The 23,043-nt window shown below is 37.3% G+C and overlaps 1 protein-coding gene across 1 annotated transcript in view; it reads left to right on the top strand.

Moving 5' to 3' along the window:
- The window catches only part of LOC107729916 (phenylalanine--tRNA ligase, mitochondrial), a 57,883-nt gene that overhangs the window by 29,582 nt on the left and 5,258 nt on the right, over nucleotides 1-23,043 (top strand). Inside the window, exon 4 of the mRNA XM_016540653.1 lies at nucleotides 20,214-20,374. Within this exon, the coding sequence (XP_016396139.1) occupies nucleotides 20,214-20,374 (161 nt within the window). The remainder of the gene's footprint in view (nucleotides 1-20,213; nucleotides 20,375-23,043) is intronic.

Raw genomic sequence — 23,043 nt, 5'->3', positions numbered from 1 at the left:
GTACTGTACCTTTTTTTTCTGAGAATACAGCATATTTAATGAGAATTAAAATGTAGGATTGGACCCAACTTTATCCACTAGGAATGGATTAGATCATGAAAACTGGCCTTTGACAGGTGGTTGTAAGGGAGGGTTTGAAAGGTGCATAGAGACACACACAAAAAAAAAACGTTTCAGAGGTGAAATGAGTTACAACATTTTAATGAAAGATTAAAAACACAAACATATTTGGAATAAGATTGCAGTCCGATTGCATATGCATATCTCATTTACACTTGGCCATATAAATTTGTCTCTGCAATACTGATATTAATTTGATCCCCTGTTCCCATGATATATGTACATATTAGCATTCGGCGATGCCGCTAATGCTAACAGCGGAATTTTGTTCACTCTCTTAACCCCATATTGAAACTAATGTTAGAGTTGTGCTTACTTCATCCATGTCTTATCTGTGATTGCCCTATTATGTGTGGTTTGGGGGAAAAGTTTACAAATGTTACCCGAACAACCAGGTGCATTTACATTTGGTCTAGCTGCATCTTCAGAAAGTAATTTGAGTGATTGAGTTACTATCGAATGCATATTGGAAGACGTTTACATTTGGTCTTTTCATTATTGGATTGTTATCAGAACAGTAAAAATGCAGCATAGTAACCAAGTGTAACTTTTCTCATTCTCCCCCTGGCGATGTTACGAATTGACGTAAACAACTGGCAACCGGCAGTGACATTCAGCGCTATCAGTTTTGTCGAAAAAGACAGAGAAACCAAATTTTTTCCCCCCTTAACTGCTGGTGTCTCAGAGTTTTTCCACAACTGCTGACAAAGTGACCCTCCTCTGCATCAACTGTCGTCATACGTACGCAAACACAAATTCACTCTCACTCCGTCTCCTCTTTGACTTCTCTCGATGTCCTAGACCTCTCTTTCCCTGCTTCCTCCTCGGACTGCAGGGATTCTGTCAAATTCTCTCCGCTGTTCTCCTTCACTCCCCCCTCCATTCTCATTTTCCCTCTTCCAACTCTCTCTTTCTGTCTTTCTTCACTGCGGCAGAGCAGTGTGGCTCCGTTGCTATGGCAACTTCTCATTCAGTCTTCTCGCACCCCCCTTATTTCACACACCCATCCACACTCACACGTTCCCTCTTTTCTCTTCAGAGCAGTAGGACAATAAAAATCTGCCAGCAAGACAGCATTAAATGTGTGGTGGCTGGTGGGGGTATGGGGACGAATGAGACATGGAGGAGAAAAAACAGGAACGGGGCATCCTGGGAAGTTGAAAGGTTATTTATTCGCCTCTGAGCGTGACCGCCATATGCTAAGCGTGGCATAAGTGTGCCAGAGGTGGTGTGTTTGGTTTAGGGGCGGAGCTTCACTAATGAAAGGGGAGGAGGGGTAACAGTGCGGCACCGGTTTGGCGGTGGATCCACTTAGTTATTCATTAGAGCGTGACGTGTAATCCCCGGACACATCAATTCTGCAGCGGGCCCAGGACAGAGCCCTGTGGGACCTCGCCAGGACTGTCCACAACATATGGGACCCGGTGTTAATGACGGCACGCGTCAGCGGCATGGTTGAGGTTTAGTCACGCCCCGGAGGGCGGGGGGCCCGGGGAATGTGATTAAAGCTGTGTTTGGTGACAATTAACGGCCCTTCAAGTCACACGCCCTGGGGCCTCTGGGACGGCAGGGGAGCGGGGGGTGGCTGGTAGGTGGGGAAGGTACCAGCTGAGCTCTCTTTCTGGTTCAGGTGGCGCTTTCAATCTTAGAGTTAATCCTTAATACCCCCCGCCCTCCCGCACTGAATAAATCATGTGCCAGTTGTGACCGGCTCCGCTTAAAGCTCTCTCTTTCATACGCACATGTTTCTTTGGCCTCATTACAGGGCTTCTGTCAGGATGCTTCGTTTTTGACGAGCTGGCAGTTTTTTAATCCGTCAGCCTTCCTTCAGTCACACTCTGCTTCCATTATTTTCTCCCTCACCCTTTGTCTTTCTCAGTTGCAGTGTCTTTTAGTGCTTTATTGGCCTGATAAATAATGTACCTTTTGTATTACAAAAGCAGTAGCAAGTTAGACAATGGATAGAATGTAGAACAGGGAAAAATAAATGGGTGAATCTCACATAGAAATGTTCAGGTCATATTTCGCCCCCAAAAAGGTAAAAATCTATCTATCTATCTATCTATCTATCTATCCATCTATCCATCCATCTATTGCCTGTATTTCTCTCTTTCTATCAGTTTATCTATCTCTTGTTTTATCTGACATTCTATCATTCTGTCTATCTTACATACATTACCCCTTTGCTTTCTTTTCCTCCAGAAAGGCAAACACACATACTCAGTCACAGTTGCCTCTTGCACGTCTGGTCTCTCGGGTTTGCACTGTTAGTGCAAACATTTGCTTGTGCACTGTTCCGTTTCAGCCATCACGCCCAAGAGAGGGGGACAAATTGTCCTGGACGCTTTAGCGGATAGAGTCATCGAAAGGACAGAAAGGGAAAGAAGGAGCATAGGAAAAATGAGTGAATGAGATCTACTCTTTGTTTCCCATCATTGTATTATGTATTTCTCTGGCCTATTTACTGAAATGAAGGCTTTGCCATAGCGCCTAAGGCTTGCATTGTGTAATGAGGACTAAATTACATCCCATTTAGACAAGCTCCCACAGCTACTAGTGATATGTAGCATGTTCAGTTTCAGCCAGGATAATCAAGTTCATCTCATTCGGACCGGTTGTGTGGATGTGTGTTATGTAATATGCATGTGGCTGTTTTGTATGAAACAGCTTATGGTCACAGGAAGCAGATCGTTCAGCGGAAAAACAAGGGTTTTACATTTATCAAATAACACTCTTATCATTGTACTTTGGAAATGGCTTATTTTTAGGCAGATACAAGTGTCCCTGCAATTTTCTGCATGTCATGGTTTTTGGCAACCTAGGCTCATTAGAAAAATGTTCATTTACCAACATTTTTGCAAAACTCCAAAAAAAACATACCTATACTTAAAATTCACTGCAGTTTCCAGCTGAAATGAACTCTAGACTTGTAGAAGCATGCTAAAATGGCATGGTTGCTTCAACAAATGTGTTTTTACCTCACGTTTGCTTTTGTTAACACTGAGTTGAGTTTAGTGTAGATGGAACATTATGTCAAGAATGAAAAAGCATTCAATTTTTAGCGTCACTCACTGGACATTTCACTTTGAAAGTGTCTCAAAAACTTGCAAGAAACAACATAATATAATTTTGCAGAAATGTCCAATGTGCCTGGGTTGGTTTTTGGACATGTACATAGAAATACAACAGCATTGTTTGGAGAACCATTGTACATGAAAATGGGGTTATCGTGGTGTACTATGGTATTACCATCTGATATCCTGCTAAACAAACAGCAACTAAGGTAATTAGCTGCTTTAAACTGGTTTAGCTGGTCTACCAAGAGATGAGTAAAGGCCCTTTCACACGGGACGCGGCAAGCGGTGGAATCGCTCTTGTAGTGGAAGCGTTTTGTGCAGTGGTCACGTTGCGGTCTCAGAGCGGACGTTGCCATAGTTACAGTTGTCAACATCACCCTTTGTATTTACTAAAAACTAAATAAAACATAACGGAAATTTGTGTTTGTGTCATTCTATCATTAATTGTTGTCATTATTTACCTTTTTTTTTCGTTTGGCACAAGTGAAGTTGTTTTTGATGATTTGCCTAAAGAGCATTATTACCTGTGAGGTCATGATTGAAGTAAAAATTTGAATGAAATATAATTTTAAAGGAAAATTGAGAAGATTAAGTGAGCCTAAACAATGCATCCCAGGCGCAGGGCTTTGCTGGAAATGCAAAAAAAATCTTATTGATGTGGTCATGGTTGTTAGTAATCTGTTCACTGATTGGTTGAAACCGACACGGCTGCCGCTCACAAAAAGATCAATTATTTTTATCTTTGGCGGCGCCTGCCGTGAAGCACCGTGCCCGTGGAAGCGGCAGGATTTTGGGTGCATGAGCACTGCTTGCACTCCACCACCGCGCCGCCAGTGAAACCGACCGCGTTTTGCTGCTTTCTGCATGTCTCCCATTGAAAATGAATTAGACACTCATGACTGCCGCGTACCGTGTGAAAGGGCCTTAAGGATTAGTAAATGATGTATCAGAATGATTATTATTTTTGGGGTGAACTATCCCTTTAAGCAGTTTTATGTATTCGAGACATATCAACCTTGTAATATGAAGGGTCAAAGCAACAATCTGCATGAATCTGCATCGCATCATTTCTAGCATGTTTTGAGTGTCAAACCATGTATTGCGTCCCTGCACTGTTGCTATGCATGTCTTCACATCTGAACTCTGTGCACTGTGTTTGAGTGGGTGGGTGTGTGTGGGAGTTGCACATGTTAGCACTGCGAATACACGGCTACGGCTCTGCCTGACTCAGCAGTCATTGGGCCCGATGCTGCTAGAATGACAAACAGGTGCGCTAACGACTGGCACGCGGCCCACCTGAGGCCATCTTCAACTTCAGGACTGATCAGCAGCACTCTTGGGGAAGAGAGAGCGCCTTTCAGAAAGAAAGCAATTGTCACAGATGCTTTCAAGGAACCTGGAAAGAGCATTGTCAGTAGGACGGGGTGGGAACATGGACGCTTGCTAGTACACTATTGATAAACTCCAGTGGAAGGCTCTGAGAGGTTGAAAAACAAATAGTTGATAGGGTGGCTAAAATGCTGGATCAGTGGTTTCACAGTGCCTCGATACTCAAGGAAATGCACAGGGTTTTCCATAATCTTAAATTCACACATTATTTTACGATGGAGCAATGCCTGTTTTCCAAACCAGCATTGATATCACTTGTTTTGAAGTCAAACTTGCGCACATCTTTATAGGGACCGTATGGTGCTATTGTCTTGTTGAGATATTAAATATTGTGTAATGTAGTAAGAATAATATGTCTTAAAGGGGACCTATTATGCCCCTTTTTACAAGATGTAATATACAGTAAGTCTCAGGTGTCCACAGAATGTGTCTGTTAAGTTTCAGCTCAAAATACCCCACAGATTATTTATTATATCATTTTGAAAATTCCTAAAACTGCTAGGCTTTAGCTGCCATGACACCTCACGCTGTAAGGCAACTACTGCTGCATGTCTGTGGTTAGAGAAAAAAACTCATTGCTATTGTAGATGCCCTGCATCTTTATGCATTTCCGTGTGATAATTAGCCTTAACATGTAATTGCATCATTTTGTGTGTCAGTTAAATTCACACATTATTTTACGATGGAGCAATGCCTGTTTTCCAAACCAGCATTGATATCACTTGTTTTGAAGTAAAACTTGCGCACATCTTTATAGGGACCGTATGGTGCTATTGTCTTGTTGAGATATTAAATATTGTGTAATGTAGTAAGAATAATATGTCTTAAAGGGGACCTATTATGCCCCTTTTTACAAGATGTAATATACAGTAAGTCTCAGGTGTCCACAGAATGTGTCTGTTAAGTTTCAGCTCAAAATTCCCCACAGATTATTTATTATATCATTTTGAAAATTCCTAAAACTGCTAGGCTTTAGCTGCCATGACACCTCACGCTGTAAGGCAACTACTGCTGCATGTCTGTGGTTAGAGAAAAAAACTCATTGCTATTGTAGATGCCCTGCATCTTTATGCATTTCCGTGTGATAATTAGCCTTAACATGTAATTGCATCATTTTGTGTGTCAGTTCACTGGGGCATCGCAGAAACCACACGTTTTTTTCTGAGTGATGCCAAGCGGAAAGGTTATCGGAAAAGCATCTGAGGTTCAACTAGTAAGTGTGTGTATTCATGTGAGCTTTTAACTCTACGGACTAGAATACATCCTGAATGCTTTTCTATTTTTGATTAGGACACTCTTTGAGGTTTTGAGGCTTTGTATATTCAAGGCAACATCAGGATTCGAACATCTCTGCATCTTCAAGTAAATCTTGTACAATTGTGAATAAAGACAGTATCCGCAGCATCTACCGTGCCAAATGTCCCATTTAAGGCCATTTTGTGTTCCCATTTGCTTCTGAACCCACTGATTGCTGCTTGCAGTGACATTATGGAATTGGTTGATGGAGAATTTGTAAGCTCACTCTTTGGGAACAATGAATAATGTATGAATTAGATGGATATATCTGACTGTATGTAGGCATTTGTTGATTCTGTAAGCATTGTGCTCAGTGTTTGATCGTTTGCTTGATATCATTGTTTCACTCTCGCTCTGCTATATAATTATAACAGCCATCGATCCAGTTATTTGGCTTTGCTGCATATTTATGAGCCGGGACTGTTTGAACTAACGGAAGACTGAACAAATCAATCATTTCCATCTCACTGCAATTTCTTTGATTACTACAGCAATATGCAAGTTTTGTATCATAGCAACAGTCCAAATACAACCATATGCTGGGATTTTTCGCCGTTTCCTCTATTGAACTGCTCTTAATGAGAGCTGTTTAGATGAATTTGTTGCATCCAGTTTTTTTTTACGCTTCAGGGATGAGTGCATACTCATTTGCCTGCTTAGTTAGATGGGCTGACATGTTAATTCCCTTCACATCAGAACATCTCCATCTAATATTCATGCGACCAGGTGGTGACTTTGCATATTTAGTGTTTACGACATGTAATCGGAATTTAGGGACAGAAAGATGCCCTTAACTTTATTATCAAAGAGAATATATATATATATATATAATCCACTAAGATGAAACTGAATGCTAAGTCATATTGGTCACCCCTTTGTTGAATGTTGTTTGCTGCTGGATTTCATCTGCAGATTCATGGTCATTATTGTGGCCAGATCCTTCCCTACCCACAATGCAATATATGTTGTACTTCATTTGAAAAAACAAAGCAAGGCAAGCAAAGAATGAATGTATCACTGGATAATTAGGAATTGATTGTAGTTGTTGGAAATAGATGCTAATAGAATGCAAAGATGCCAAATCAAGTGGATTGAGAGCATACAGTTTATATTGCACAAGCCTGGAGATTTAATTAATATACATAATGATTAAATGTGATCAGCAGTCTTGTAATTGTGGTCTTTTATCACCCTTGCGCCCCCCTTCCAACTTTTCAGACATAAAAAAAATGCTGATTAGAATAAAGGCCAAATTGAATTTAGAAAAATCTCTTGATGTGCTGGAGAGTCACCTGACACCTGAGCATGTCTCAGATGTATAATGAGACCATACATTGTGTTCAGTGTATGGACCAGCTTTTAACAAGCAAGGTAAATTACTCACAAATTGGTGTACTCAAATCACCCATTTGTGTGAATTGACATTTTCACATTTAGATTCAAAACATGATATTGGATATGGTTGTATTTATGAAAGTGATGCCCCATTTTATGCAGCGTGTCACATGACTTTTGCAGGAATTTTCACCCAGTTCAGCAGAAAATGTCCTAGACTGTGACCTGGTTCACTGCTCAGTTTTGAGTTTGGAAACTCTTCAGTTGTATTTTTCTTTTCCTATGGTATATGTAGGTATGCCATACAGATTTCCTGAAGTTCAGTTAATTTGAAACAATATTTCCGGGAATATTTGGAGAAATGTAGCATTGCATCACTTGCTCACCAATAGATCCTCTGCAGTGAATGGGTGCCGTCAGAATGAGAGTCCAAACAGCTGATAAAGACATCACAATAATCCACAAGTAATCCACACCAGTCCAGTCCATCAGTTAACATCTCGTGAAGTGAAAAGCTGCATGTTTGTAAAATAAACAAATCCATCATTAAGACCTTTATCCATAATATTGCTTTCTCCAGTGAAAAAGTAATCTGGTCTGAATCAGGAGAGAAATCTGCACAGATCAAACACCATTTACAAGCCAAAACAGTTCTAAATAAATATGTGGGGGGAATCTGATGTGAGAGACAACGTTATTATGGATTATGGACTCGTATTTTGGCCAAAAGTGATGGTTTTAAGTTAAAAGGCTTTAATGATGATACAAACATGCAGCTTTTGGCATCACAAGATGTTAACTGATGGACTGGAGTGGTGTGGATTACTTGTGGATTATTGTGATGTTTTTATCAGCTGTTTGGACTCTCATTCTGACGGCACCCATTCACTGCAGAGGATCCACTGGTGAGCGAGGGATGTAATGCTATATTTAATCTGTTCTGATGAAGAAACAAACCCATCTACATCTTAGATGGCCTGAAGGTGAGTAAGTGTTCAGAAATGTCAAATTTTTAGGTAAACTATTCCTTTAAGAACCGCCTTTCACTTACCATTGTTGAAATTGCTTTGAGATTTGTAGCCTCTTTATGAAAAGTGCCAGTTACAGAATAATAATCAACACAGTACCCTTTGAACATGTGTCAAGCGATCAGCATCAATAACTCAACAATGCTGTTGTCTAACATGCTGTATATTCTATCCGTGCAAGTCCTCCTCAACTTACGCAATATATCGCTGCTTTAGCAGGAATTTTCGCAGCTTAAAGTGAACCGGTTGCTCAGGTCATGACCGAGACTGTGACCTAGTCTAAATTCGGCTGGTTCACTGCTCTTTTTCAGCTCCGTGTTTGGAGGACAGAGACTAACTGTGGAGCTCCAAGACAGAAACGAGAATGAATATGTCACTGTGAGTGTTGGGCTTTCATGTCCCCAGGCAGCTGCTGCAATGGGACCAGAGAGCAATCATCCCTGCATAGCCAAGGCACGCTAATTGAGATGTAATAAGTTTGTAAATGAACCAAGCATGCTAATATATCTGTTTATCCATATGAGGTTTCGGTCGCGTCTCACAGAGGTGCAACTATTAATTAAGTGTATTAAAACGAAAAGCCCTTCTTTGGGACAGGTAGCACACTTTATAATACCACGCCATGTCATGTGAAGAATTAGCCGTGTGTATCGAACCGCTAACCATGCACACAATGCCAAAAACAACCTTTAATTTGGAGAGGATTAAATGCAACGGAGGAAGTTTTCGCGAAAGTGGAACTCCACACGGCTTAGTTTTTATCCAGCGTTTAGAGGAGGTTAAGCCACATTGTCAACCTCTCGTGAATAATTAGCTGTACTTGCTGCTGTGGTTTATGAAAGGAACTTGGTTGTCATCGTCCTCTAAGTAGAGGACAAAATGAGCTTGGCACAACAAAAACGACTCCAGAGGACGGCGGAATGAGATGGAGATAAATGAGGACACTGTCAGCCAAGATTTTAGCGCAGGTCAATGTTTGAGGTCAGAGGATTTCAGAGCAGATTAAACGCCGCTGGGCACCCAATGCTAATTGAGTTATTTGGTCATTTTAGAGGTTAACTTTTTAGATTATTCCAAGTTTAGTCCTAGTTGAAAAGACCAGGACATGCAGAAAACAGCAACAAGCAAAGAAAAACTGATACTTAATTACAGAACCATTAAATTAGTTGTGTGCTAATAGATTTTTAAAGATCTTTAAAAAACAACAACAACAAAAAAAAGTTTATTTATAAAGCACATTTAAAGGGGTTGTTGATTAGCTTTTTTAGAAGGCTTGAATGTGTTTATGGGGTGCGGTGTAAGATGTGTTCATGCTTTGTTTTTAAAAAACGCATCATTTTCACGTATTTTATCTTTATTCTACACCGTTGTTTCCGTTCACGTCAAAACAGTCAATTAAGTTCCTGGTTTTATGAAGCCCCTCCCTAAGAAATAGACACTGGGCTCTGATTGGTTAGCTGGCCCGGTGTGTTGTGATTCGCTAACCACCAAGTGCACGTTGTCTGGAAACGTCACGCCCCCTTACCATTACGGGTAGTTGCATGTTCCCGGGGGCGGGGTTTATGTAAACATCGGGGTTAGTGATGTCACAATCCCGGGAAGAAGCTCGTTGTAGTCCCTACCAGCCTTTTTTTGTAGTCCTTAAACAGCGATTTCTTTAAAAGAAAATATCTCTCTTTGCATTGAACTTTGAGCGTCGTAACTTTGCAGACTTTGTTTATGCTCTAACAGCAACATTACACACTAACTAAAGTTAAAAAGGTGAAATCATAATCAACCACCCCTTTAAAAACAGCAAATGTTGTACCAAAGTGCTACAATCAAGAAAAACACAGTAAATACCAGAATTAGCAAAGAACAAACTCATAAAGCATTATAAAGCATGCAAATAAAACCCCTATACATCCCCAAAACATAGTGTCTTATTATTAGACATATTATTAGACACATAAAACGGTCTTTAATCTAGATTTAAATGTGGCCAGTGTGTAAGAAGACCTAACAAAAATGGAACTGCAAGGTGTATTTGGTTTACATCTGTTTCTACTTGTGTTTGTAACATTTGTGTTTATAACAATCTGTATTCCTGCTAAAATCCAGCCAAATTTGACATTCAAATCAGTTGTAGTTTCAGTCAGGCGTTCTGTATTCCCCAAACTATCCTAAAACTAACATTTTGCCACATCTAACCATGAAATTATTATTATTATTATTGTTGTTGTTGTTGTTGTAAAAATATTTATACTGTTATTATTTAATCACTATATTATTAATGTAATTAAATCAATGTAATACTATTGAATGGTAAAGTATTTCATAATAACAATTTTAATTAATAATAATAATATATTTTGAAAAAATAGTTATATTTTGTGCCCATTTGCAACTTTGATAAGCATAACAAATGACAAATTACCATACATAAGTGAATAAATAAACAAGCCTTGAATGAATGTGTGCTAAACAAAACAAAAAACAAAACAGGATTTAGTTAATTGTTCAGTGTTTAATTTATTATTATTATTATTATTATTATTATTATTATAAAAATATTATTATTACTATTATTATTGAATCAGATCAATAAAAATCACTGTAAAAATCACTATTGAACTGTAAAGTATTTCATAATAATAATTTCAATTTATAATAATATAGTAATAAATGTTATTATTATTATTATTATTATTATATTACAATACTAATATTTATGGTTGTTGGGGGTTTTCTTTGCTTTCAAACGCTGAAGCATAGAGCTATTATTTTGGTGGAAAACTGCAGGGAAACTTTTCTTTTGAAATGCTGCTCTTGTTGTTGATTTCTAAGCTTGGGAAGATGTTTGGCGCATGTTGCATTTTAAATGCATGCTATAGCAACTCAAACTCACAGGGCTTGCAGAGATGGAGTTTGTGTGGAGCCGCATTTATTGTGAAAGAGAAGCTGAAATCACATGATCGTGTTCATTATCATGAGCACATCAGATTACATATTAATATAATTACAATGCAATTTTATAATTGCGCTAAGCCGTATCGGGCGCATTGTTTGAATTATTAAAAAAACAAAAAAACACTTTCATATAGTCACCAGGGCTGATTTTTGCTCTCATTTGGCATTTGACGAGTGTTAATCTTAGGCCCTGCGTGTACCTGCTGCTAAATGCTTTGACGGTCACACAGAAGCCCTTCTTTTCATTCTAGTCATCTAGGCGGTGATTTTTGTATTCTGTGTCACACATCACTGCTGCTTTCATTACACGCGGCGGGGCTGACCCTCAGACCGGGAGATCCTGATGCTGCGTCCGTGGCCTCCAACCTCCTCCGGGCTTTTCCCATGACCGCATCTCCTCAGCAAAACCCATGATACTCTAAGACACAGGAAAGGGCCCAACTGCCTCTCATCATCTGTTTGAATAAAACACGTGCTACAACGTTATTTGCCCTCAATCATATGGTTAGAGCATTCAGTAATGCATGGAAGCGCCATCCCATTTCTTCATCTCTGGTTTTCTGGCCGGCGATGCTCCAGGTTTATTTGTTCAGCACTGTTATTGAGCTTATATATAAAGATATAGTATACAGCACCCAGCCAGACACCCGTGTTAGTGGTGAACGTAAATCTGAATAAGTTCTTTAGCTGGAAAAGGTATGCAGTATTTTTATTTTATTTTATTTTCATTACAAAAGATTAACAATTTATTTATTTATTTACTTGTTTAGTTTGTAACACTATTTTAATGTGCCCTTGTTAAACGTTACATGTAGTTATACAACAGTAATGACAGTAAATTATGCACAGTTAAAAAATAGCTAAAACAAAACCTGACCCTGAACCTACTGCAAGCAAATTTTGCAATTTTAATATTACTCAGGATTCTTGTGTAATTACACTGCAACAAGGACAGTTAAAAAAAGGGTGACTTTATTTTATCCATACAATTGTTAATATATTTGTTTATTCAGTTTATTGCTATTATTCATTTGATTATTTTATTTTATTTTGTTTTACAAAATTTTAACACAACCATAATTCCTGATTTAAAAAAAAATAATCTTTACTTATTCAGTTCATTACTGTTATTCGTTAATTTATTTTATTTTACTTTACTTTAGAAAAATCTAACACAACCATTATTTCAGATTATTATTCTTTTTTTAATATATGCATTTATTCAGTTCACTGCTAATTGTAATATGGAAAACATTTCAACTTAAAAGTCCTTCAACACAAGACTGGGATTGTGACACTATTAATTATTTATTATTTTATTTTATTTTATTTTACAAAAGTTTAACACAGTAACTATAATTTCTGATTTGTTTGTTTTTTGTTTGTTTTACTGTACCAGTGGGACAGATGATAATAGCATGTTACTGAATGTTATATAACATTATACTTCAAGATATTAAATGATATCATAGTGTGTGCTTAAAAACATGTTCAAGAACCATGGTGTTTTTTTTTTGTGTTAGCAGATATATTTCAGTAATTGCATTGCAATGGTTGTTGGTATTTTTGCCATAAACTATAGCTATCATGGTATTATTTTTTTCCCCCATCTTAGGGTTTTTGCCAGAATCCAAGTGATATTTTCCCCATTTCAGCCAAGTAAAAGTTTAATTTCCAACAACTTTCAAACCCTTTCACTCTCAAATAATATTTAACTGTCCCTGTATCGACACAAAGTAACAAAAGCACTTCATTATGAAGCCAGCTGCAGTAGTTAATAACCTATAGTGTAAATATATGATAATGCTTCAGTAAGAAGCAGCATGAGCAAATATTCCCCCTGCAAAATCCATTTTAATTTCACTATGCAAATGTAATTTTGTGTTCATAACAGAATAAATGAGGAAATCTGTCTCTGTGTGGACTGCATGTGTCTGCTTTCCTCTAATGGTAAGTGATATTTTCCCCATTTCAGCCAAGTAAAAGTTTAATTTCCAACAACTTTCAAACCCTTTCACTCTCAAATAATATTTAACTGTCCCTGTATCGACACAAAGTAACAAAAGCACTTCATTATGAAGCCAGCTGCAGTAGTTAATAACCTATAGTGTAAATATATGATAATGCTTCAGTAAGAAGCAGCATGAGCAAATATTCCTCCTGCAAAATCCATTTTAATTTCACTATGCAAATGTGATTTTGTGTTCATAACAGAATAAATGAGGAAATCTGTCTATGTGTGGACTGCATGTGTCTGCTTTCCTCTAATGGTAATTTAAGCGACATACCTGATGATTAGGTTTTGTAATCGGTTTTTCTTTCTCTCAGTGTGAAATTAATGGCTCTCAAAATCGCATATGCCATGTTTGTACATTGCGATGCCTTATGCTTTTTGCAAAATGCTGAAACAATGGAGAGTATTAGCCAATTAGTTTACGGTGGCAACAACGAGAGGACAAGATCGGTGTATTTTTAGAGCGTTTTAGTCCAACATCCCCAAACTGAGACTCGTTCATTAGCAGCGGAGAGTCTTCATCTTTAAGTGCTCTCCTCCTCTGTTTGGTCTGTCTGATTCGGCAGCCGTAGATAAATAGTGCAGCTTGTTAGTCGGGTTAATGATTAAAAGCATTTGCTCTGTGATTATTGAAGTGGAAAGAAGGATTAAAACAAACAGCTGTGTGAAAGAGTCACAATACTCCAGAGAGGATTAGAACACGGTCATCCGAGGGAGTCCGTCAGCTCAAATGAACTTGAATTTTTCCAAACACAGATCGCAGGTAAAATGTCAAGTGTATATTTTATACCAGGAAAAAAAAAATGTTTGACATTTTTAGTCGTCTAGCAAATGCTATTCAGTAAAGGTGACAGAAAAATAGTCCTATAGTCGTTCTACTATAGGAATGTACAATTTTTTGGGCAAAACACTTGGCCATGGCTTTAAAGGAACACTCCACTATTTTTGAAAATAGGCTCATTTTCCAACTCCCCTAGAGTTAAACAGTTGAGTTTTACCGTTTTCGAATCCATTCAGCCGTAAGCCTATTTTCAGGCGCTGCGTAATATCATTGCGCCTGCTGCACCCATGGTACTGCAGCAAAGTTCCTTGATTATTACGCCGGAATGAGAGTATAGTTCCTAGCCATATCGGCCTAGAAAATAACAACTTTTACACGATCTTAGTACACGATGTAACTACGGAAGTGTCAAGTTTTAAATAGGAAAAATATAGAAACTCTTTGGTCATTTTTGAGCGAGATGCTAACGGTCTAATCAGATTCAATGATCTATGCTAAGCTACAGCTAAAAGTGCTACCGCCAGACCCGGAGATCGGCTGAATGGATTCGAAAACGGTAAAACTCAATTGTTTAACTCTAGCGGAGTTGGAAAATGAGCCTATTTTCAAAAATAGTGGAGTGTAACTTTAACTTAATTTATTTGCTGTTTAAAAACCCCATGAAATCACTTGACTCACACTTTCTTTGCTGTGTTGACGTGTTCATATTGAAGTTTGATGGGACACGTCAAAGGGCTTGTTTTTTTTTGATTTAAATACCCAGTATCCTAGTCATGAATCATGGGTTATTTGCCTTCTTTAAGAAGTAAATGAGCATATTAGGTGATTTCAAAGCTAACAGACAAGGTCTAAAATTAGGGTTGGAGCTAAACTCTGCAGGACACCGGCCCTCCAGGACCGAGTTTGGACAGCCCTGGTCTAAAAGCCACACAATTGATTTTGATTTATTGTGGCTCTTTTACGCGACTTGAAGTCTGTGGACGTCTGCGTTATCCCAGCATGTTTGGAGTGGCATTTTAATTTGGAGTGAGCTATATTTGGAGTCTGCTATGAAAAAGCACTTATTTTAGAAGTCAAGAAAAGGTAGGATGCATTTACGGCACTACACATCATATTACAGTCACTGACTCTTGTGAAACTCTGAAAGTGTTTCAGTGACGTGATCAAACTTGTTTTTCTCCAGTGATAAAGACACGTTTGGCCACACGTTAGAATTTCAGATCTCTTTGACCATATTTACAGACCTTTCAAAGCACAGCTAATGAGTGTTTTTTTGTTAAACTCAAATATATGTTTGTGCTTTCAGTATTTTTACTGTTTAGTGTGTATACTCCCCATCTGCTACCTATCAGCCTCATACAATCATTCTATCCATTATGACTTTATTTTCTCTTACAGCAGTGTGTCTGGATAGAGAGCAAAGACTTGTGAGCATAAACATTGTTTTCTAATAAAATACAGATTTCTGTTTAATTGGGGAATCAAATTTTGTTGTGCTCTTTGAGATAAGAGCTTGATTTTATTTTATTTTGATGCGGTTTTTTTTATACCAAATATATGTATTTAGTATTAAACACAAAAGGGTTTAAACAAAGACTTTTTTTTCTCCAGTCCAAAAAGTCTTTATTTTATTTTATTTTATTTTATTTTATTTTATTTTATTTTATTTTATTTTATTTTATTTTATTTTATTTTATTTTATTTTATTTTATTTTATTTTATTTTATTTTATTTTATTTTATTTTATTTTATTTTATTTTATTTTATTTTTTACAGTATTGTATCGTATTTTATTTTATTTTGATGCTGTTTTCTTTTCTATTAAATATACAGTATGTATGAATGAATGAATGAATCAATAAATGCATGTTTTTTTCATAAACTTTATTTTCTAGTTACATACATATTTCTTTTTAAATTTTGTCTTGATCTTTGAGATAAAAGAGCTTGATGTACTAGATAAACATGCAGTAAGTTTCAAAATAGCCCACTTGTTTATTTGTTTGTTTCTTTGTTCTAATTATTCACCTATTTTTTATTTATTATTATTATTTTTTTTTTTTACATATTATTTATTTATTTGATTTTGGTTTGTTTTCTACCAAATATACAGTATGTATAGTACTATACATAAAAGGGTTTCACTTTGGTAATTATTTTTCGGGTGGGAATCATATCTTGCCTAGGGTACCAGGATCACCTCTATATCAGGGTTCCCCATTTCCAAACTCCCAATTTAATTGATTACAAGAGTCAGAGAAATGGAGGAAAGTGGTTTGCGCAAGACTATTTTAAACTTTAATAAGTAGACCTTCGAGGAAACAAATTACTCTGACCCCAGCCAAAGCCTGCAAGCACAAACATCTTAAACAAAGCCGGACCAGCACTGTGTTTCCCATCATGCCAACGGCTGTTTTAGAGACTCCAGCCTGTTGTCAAACATGATTATTAATGCTGAAAACAGCAGGTGTGTTTCTGGTGAGGGGTGACTAGTGCAAATCAACATCAGAGAAAAAAAACACAAGGTAAGTGCTGAGAAACTATCAAGGGAAGAACTAGAAGCAAACCGATAAGTAAGTGGCCAAAAAAGGGACAAGTTGGGACGGGGGTGATAAAAGGGCGTAAAGTGAGTAATAGTGAGGGAAGAGAGACAACGGGAGACTTTGGAATGATGTAGGAGACCGAAAGAGAGAGATGAAGGAAGAGAATATGGGATTGGCAGGGAGGGACGGCAAAGCTGTGAGTCAAAGCTGCCAAGGACAGTTAGCCCTGCTGATGTCATCAGGAGGCGAATGGCGTCAAACGCAGCCCACGCTCGACGTCCCCGCTCCCGCCCCCTGTGCTCCGATTGGCTATGAGTGCATCTGACATCATCGTCTCAAGAAGGGAGAGGAAACGCGAGGCTGTGGCGTTTATCTGAGGTCATTCAGATTCGAGCCGGCTTCTGGCTGTGTGTGTGTGTGTGTGTGTTGGCACCCATCCGCTTCACTCTTAGCCATGTCACAGCGCTTTACACCTCTCTTTTATCTCCCTGGATGTGCTCGTGATTTCCACTGACAGACGAGTGATAGCAATCAGCCCGACCATCAATCCAGAGCTCAGCGCCGCAGCGACTCTAGTGGAGTCTTCCTTCCTTCAACATCATCATCCATGTAATTAGATGTGCTTGCTAAAGCAGGCATCAGTGCGACTATTGCTCATACTGCATTCATGTCATGCTACAAGCATGCTGTGGATGTGAATGATGCCTCAAAATATGCAGAAGGCTTTCATTTTCGCCCTCGCCATTGACGAAATGTACAAAAAAAAAAACAAACTGCTCAACTTTTAGAATGTAATTTATTGCTGTGATGCAAAGCTGAATTTTCAGCATCATTGCTCCAGTCTTCAGTGTCACATGATCTTCAGAAATCATTCTAATATGCTGATTTGCTGCTCAAGAAACATTTCTTATTTGTTTTCATATAACAACACAAAATCATGTAGCCTTACAATTCCCCAATTTGCTGGGGTAGTATTGAAATCTATCCAAAATCCAAACACATTTTAATGAAGTCTTTTAGTCGCCTGACGTAACAACTTGTTGCACGATGAATGGCAGAAAATCACATGATGAAATTCAGTCCGCAATAAAAATAAGTGTTTTTTCGCCACAGAATTTAAAGGGATAGTTTGCCCAAAAATGAAAATGTTGTTCATTTACTCACCCTCAAGCCATCCTAGGTGTCTATGGCTTTCTTCTTTCAGATCAATACAATCAGAGTTATATTAAAGGTCCCATATTGTCAAAACTGAAATTTCCTGGCTTTTTTCATGATAACTGAGGTCTAGGGGCTATGTAACTACTATATAAGTTTCAAAATCAGAAAACAACAGGCCAATCAGAAGAAAGGCTCATGAATATTAATTAGACAGGCCAAAATCGACCTGTTCTCAGCAGAGCTCCTGAGAGAGGAGCTGTAAAAATATATTGAGATGGTTTTTGGTACTTATACCGCAAATATATATTCTTAAGGACATCAAAACCTAAAATAAAACTCCAGAAAAGTGTAAAATATGGGACCTTTAAAATTGTCCTGGCTCTTCCAAGCTTTATAATGGCAGTCCATGGTGGTCGAGAATTTGAGGCAAAATATAGTGCATCCATCCATCATCAAAAGTTCTCCACACGGCTCCGGGGGGTTAATAAAGGCCTTCTGAAGCGAAGCGATGCATTTGTGTAAGAAAAATATCCATATTTAAAACTGTATAAACGGTGAGAATATGCTAGTCTCACGAGAACCAATTCATTCATTCATCATAGGATCAAATACGCCAGTATTTTGACTCATTTCCAGTCTGAGCGACTGTCAGGTGTCCGAAAGTGAGTTTTGATTGGGTAACTCATAGATTTGTGCTGCTCGAGTCACAAGCTGTTTCAGATGATTCAGTCCAATTTGGTGAACTGGTCCAATAGAAGTTTAAGTTGACTAAGGCCAATAAAAAGCACCAAGAACAACCACTTAGCAACTCTACAACACCCAATTATTGTGGCTTGAATTATTTCTTCAGAGAAATCATGTATTTAAATCAAATTCAAGCTCGCACTCAAATCAGGTCATGCTTATTCAAGCTTGGAGACAATTAAAACGAACATTTAAAAAAAAAAAATGTATTATAATTTTTTGCAATTGGTTAAATGAGTATTTGAAACAAAATTTTAATTCGGTGGTCTTGAGAGAGGTCAGAATCGTTAATGCCTCCACTTGGGAAAGGAAGGGAGAGTTGATTGATTTGGACGTGTGAAGGTAGATTTATTCCGGTTTCTGTTGCGTCTGGCTGAGCCAGGCTTTGACCCCTGAGCATTCCCTTCATTAACATATAAAGCACATTTCCCTCACATCTGAAGGAATGCCTCACTGGGTTAAACAGTGATGCGAGAGAGAGAGAGAAAGACGGGAAAAGAGAAGAAAATTCTGTTTGTTCACTCTTCCGCTCACCATAGGTCATACAGGGTTGCAAAGCAAATAATGACTATAATCACATCAGAAATAGCGGCACTACTTCCAGCACTGATCGCCTGAGAGCCACACAGCCTTGTCGCTGACTGCCAATCTTAATAATTCCTCGACTTGTGGATCTTAAAAAAAAAAAAAAAAAAAAAAACTTTTCTTCTCTGGATTTCTCCTCTTCTCATGCTTGCTTCGTAATCTGCTCATCAATAAACCTGGCATTGTATATTGCAAATATTGTTGATTGCTTGAAAAATTGCTTTGGATAAAAGTGACTGCTAAATGCATAAATGTAAAACACAATTAGATGCATTTAATATGCTGTCATATGAGTTGAAGCCAGCGTGAAACATCATTCGCAATCAGTGCTGGGTAAGTTACTCTAAAAAAGTAATTAATTACTAACTACAAATGACATCTTCAGCATTGTAATTGGATTACTGTACTAATTACCTTCTCTAAAAGTATCGCATTACTTCTTACTAATTACTTTCTGAATCCCAAATCAGCCTCGACCAGCTGAACAATACAAGCATAGACATGAAACTGCTCTTTAATTCTTTCAAATTAATAATACAAAATTGCATGAATTATTTTTAAACTGACCAAAGTATTTAAAGAGAGAAGGTTACATTAAAAACATATAACATTAGATATTTTATATGGAATTGTTCTGTAGTCTATATAGTATTTAATGCAATTACAACAGAAGTAACTGTAATTAAATGACAGAAAAATCTAAAGTAATTCCTTACTTTACTTTTTCAAGGGAAAAGTAATTAATTACTTTGTAATGCATTATATTTGACTTCATCTAATGTATGAATGAGTGAAACTAAATATTCAGTGACAATCAATATATTTGGGAATTGATTGGCTGGTGAAAAGTAGGAGAGGAGCCAAAGTAGAGGTGAAGGTTATTGTGTTTTCATGAAAGATTATGGAACATTTTAGTTTTATTTGGAATAACATGAACCGATGAATCATCCACAATATAATCAAAAACGTTCCTTGAAAGGTGGGTTTTGCTTTCAGGTTGACTTAAAGGGTTTATATGTACATGCTGCAACACAACAGAAGAACGTCAAGGTTTTGGATTCGGGTGGATTTGTTTTGACTAGTTGCATTCATCCTTGTTGAAACATTTGTCTTTGCGTGACAGAATGTCACACTCTTGAGGAGCAAATAATAAAATGAGTAGGTTTTCCACTCAGTTGTTCGTTTCTTCTGCAGCTGGTGCTGGGAATAAGATGGGTTGGGCTTTTGGTCTGGGGCTGGAGAGGCTGGCTATGGTTCTGTTCGGGATCCCTGATATCCGACTTTTCTGGAGCGAGGATGAACGCTTCCTCAAGCAGTTCCGCCTGTCTGACATCTATCAGCCCGTCACCTTCCAGGTAAGATTTACAGCCTTTCTCTAAAATAAACATCTCACCTAGTAACCATGAGGGCCGGTCACAATAACTATAAACTTTTAATAATAATCATTCTACACTACCGGTCAAAAAGTCTGGAATAATTAATTTTTTGAAAGAAGTCTCTTCCGCTCACCAAGGCTGCATTTATTTGATGAAAAATATAGTGAAAACAGTAATATTGAATTATTATTACAATTTAAAATAACAGTTTTTTTATTTAAATGTTGTTGTTTTTTTTTAAAGAAATGTATTCTGTGATGGCAAAGTCGATGTCACATGATCCTTCAGAAATCATTCTAATATATTGGGAAACTGTGATGCACTACTATTCAATTTTATTCATTTATTTATTTGTTTGATTAATTATTTATTTATTTAAAGTGACAGAAAAAAAAACATTTATAATGTTACAAAACAATTCTATAAATCAAAGAAAGAAAGAAAGAAAGAAAGAAAACAATATGTACTGTGGCCGAGAAGTGCAAAGCAAATCACAATTCTGAAAACAAAATAACAAATTACAAACGCAAATGCAAGTCTAAAAAACAAAATAACAATTCAGAAAGCACAACAACAATTCAGAAAACATTATAAGAAGTCAGAAAACACAATGACAAATCCGAAAACAAATTAACAAGTCAGAAAACACAAGGACAAATCAGACAAACCGGAAGAGGTAGGTATAGTTTGAGACAGCGCCATTGGTTTGGGATTACTCACCGCTGACTGGACCTGATACCTGTCAATCAAAAAATACGGAGTGTCTATTTACATTTAGTTAAAAGTGGCTGTAAACCGTCAGTTCCAGTGGCGCAGCTGGATAAGTGCTTGTCGTTGGCATTTTGCAGATGTCTCGTCCAGTTGTCTCAAACTATACCTACCTTTTCCGGTTTGTCTGATTTGTCGTTGTGTTTTCTGACTTGTAAATTTGTTTTCGGATTTGTCATTGTGTTTTCTGACTTGTTATAATGTTTTCTGAATTGTTGTTGTGCTTTCTGAATTGTTATTTTGTTTTTTAGACTTGCATTTGCGTTTGTAATTTGTTACTTTGTTTTCAGAATTGTGATTTGCTCTGCACTTCTCTGCCACCGTAAATATGTCCAGGTTTCCACAAAATAATAAGCAGCAAAAACTTTTTTTTTTTGATTGATAATAAGAAGAACCATTATTAATAATTGAGCACTAATTGATAACAATTGAGCATCAAATCAGCATATTAGAATGATTTCTGAAGGATCATGTGACACTGAAGACTGGAGTAATGATGCTGAAAATTCAGCTTTGATCACAGAAATAAATTACATTTTAAAATATATTCAAATAAAAAAAACTATTATTTTAAATTGTAATAATATTTCACAATATTACTGTTTTTACTGTATTTTTAATCAAACAAATGCTGCTTTGGTAAGCAGAAGAGAAGCAGACTTCTTTCAAAAACAGTAAAAACAATTTAATGATTCCTACTTTATCAGTATTATTCAGTATTATAAGAAAAGGGAAGCCCATGCCACAGCTATAACAATAACAATACATAGGAAAAATATTGCTGGAATCACTTCCAATTTGTACGCTATTTTATTTGAATTTTAATTATCCTGATGGTTATCGTTCTTGATGTGAGCAGGCCTTTAGTGTCAAAACTAGTCTCAGTTATTGTACGGTAACAGCCATAAGTAAGCCATTTGTTGGTTGACTTCCTAAAGAGTGTGATCACTACAACTCAGTGTTGCTTTAAATATATCGCTCTGTTTGACCAAGAAGCCTGAGATATCAACTTCTGATTCAATCAGTGTCATGAGTTTGGGTGCAAGGCTATCAGTTTCATTCTGTCTTAGCATTAGATAATGTAAATGTTTAATTCACCAGCATATAAAAGGATCCAGACTCAGCTGAGCAGATCACAACAGGTTCATAATTTTTCCCAGTGTGCATTTCTCTTGTGATGTCACTAAGTTTTGCAGTGCCGATGTATCAAATTCATATTCTGCTCCTCTCTTTCTGCACCGCCTCTCTCCATCTTCTATTTTTTTCTCGTTGTTATTATTCTAAGGGTCAAATGAACACACGCAGTATGCTATCCCATAATAGTCAGTCATAAGCATAACTGCAAGCGCACAGACCGTGTCGACCATAGCTTTGCAAGCTCAATCAAAACAGCTGTTCTGAAAACACTGTCACTGAATTCACTGACGTCTGAATCAATGTGACGATGATTTGTTTTTGTACCACTTAGGTGCAACCTGTATGACAAAGGCATGTGCGTCTTGTTTCTAAAACCAGCCCTCTAGATAGATGTTGAGCTGGGAATATTGCTTTTTCTAAGTATATGGAACATATAATAGAGGGGCAAAAAGATTCGACATGCAGTTGCTGGTAAAATGAGAATCCCATTAAACCTGGATTGCTAGATTTTCCAGATGATCAGGCATCTTGGTATTCACATATAATAATGTGAATATTGTTAAATATTATTACAGTTTAAAAGAATTGTATTTTATTTGAATATATTTTAAGCTTTAATTTATTCCTGTGATGTAAAGCTGAATTTTCAGCATCATTACTCCAGTCTTCAGTGTCACATGATCTTCAGAAATCATTCTAATATGCTGATTTGCTGCTCAAGAAACATTTCTGATTATTATCAA

Source organism: Sinocyclocheilus rhinocerous, unplaced genomic scaffold, assembly GCF_001515625.1.
Source record: "Sinocyclocheilus rhinocerous isolate Xijiao unplaced genomic scaffold, SAMN03320098_v1.1 scaffold67, whole genome shotgun sequence".
Lineage (NCBI taxonomy): Eukaryota > Metazoa > Chordata > Actinopteri > Cypriniformes > Cyprinidae > Sinocyclocheilus > Sinocyclocheilus rhinocerous.
The sequence above is the reverse complement of the archived record's forward strand: the minus strand, read 5'-3'. Positions and strand labels throughout refer to the sequence as shown.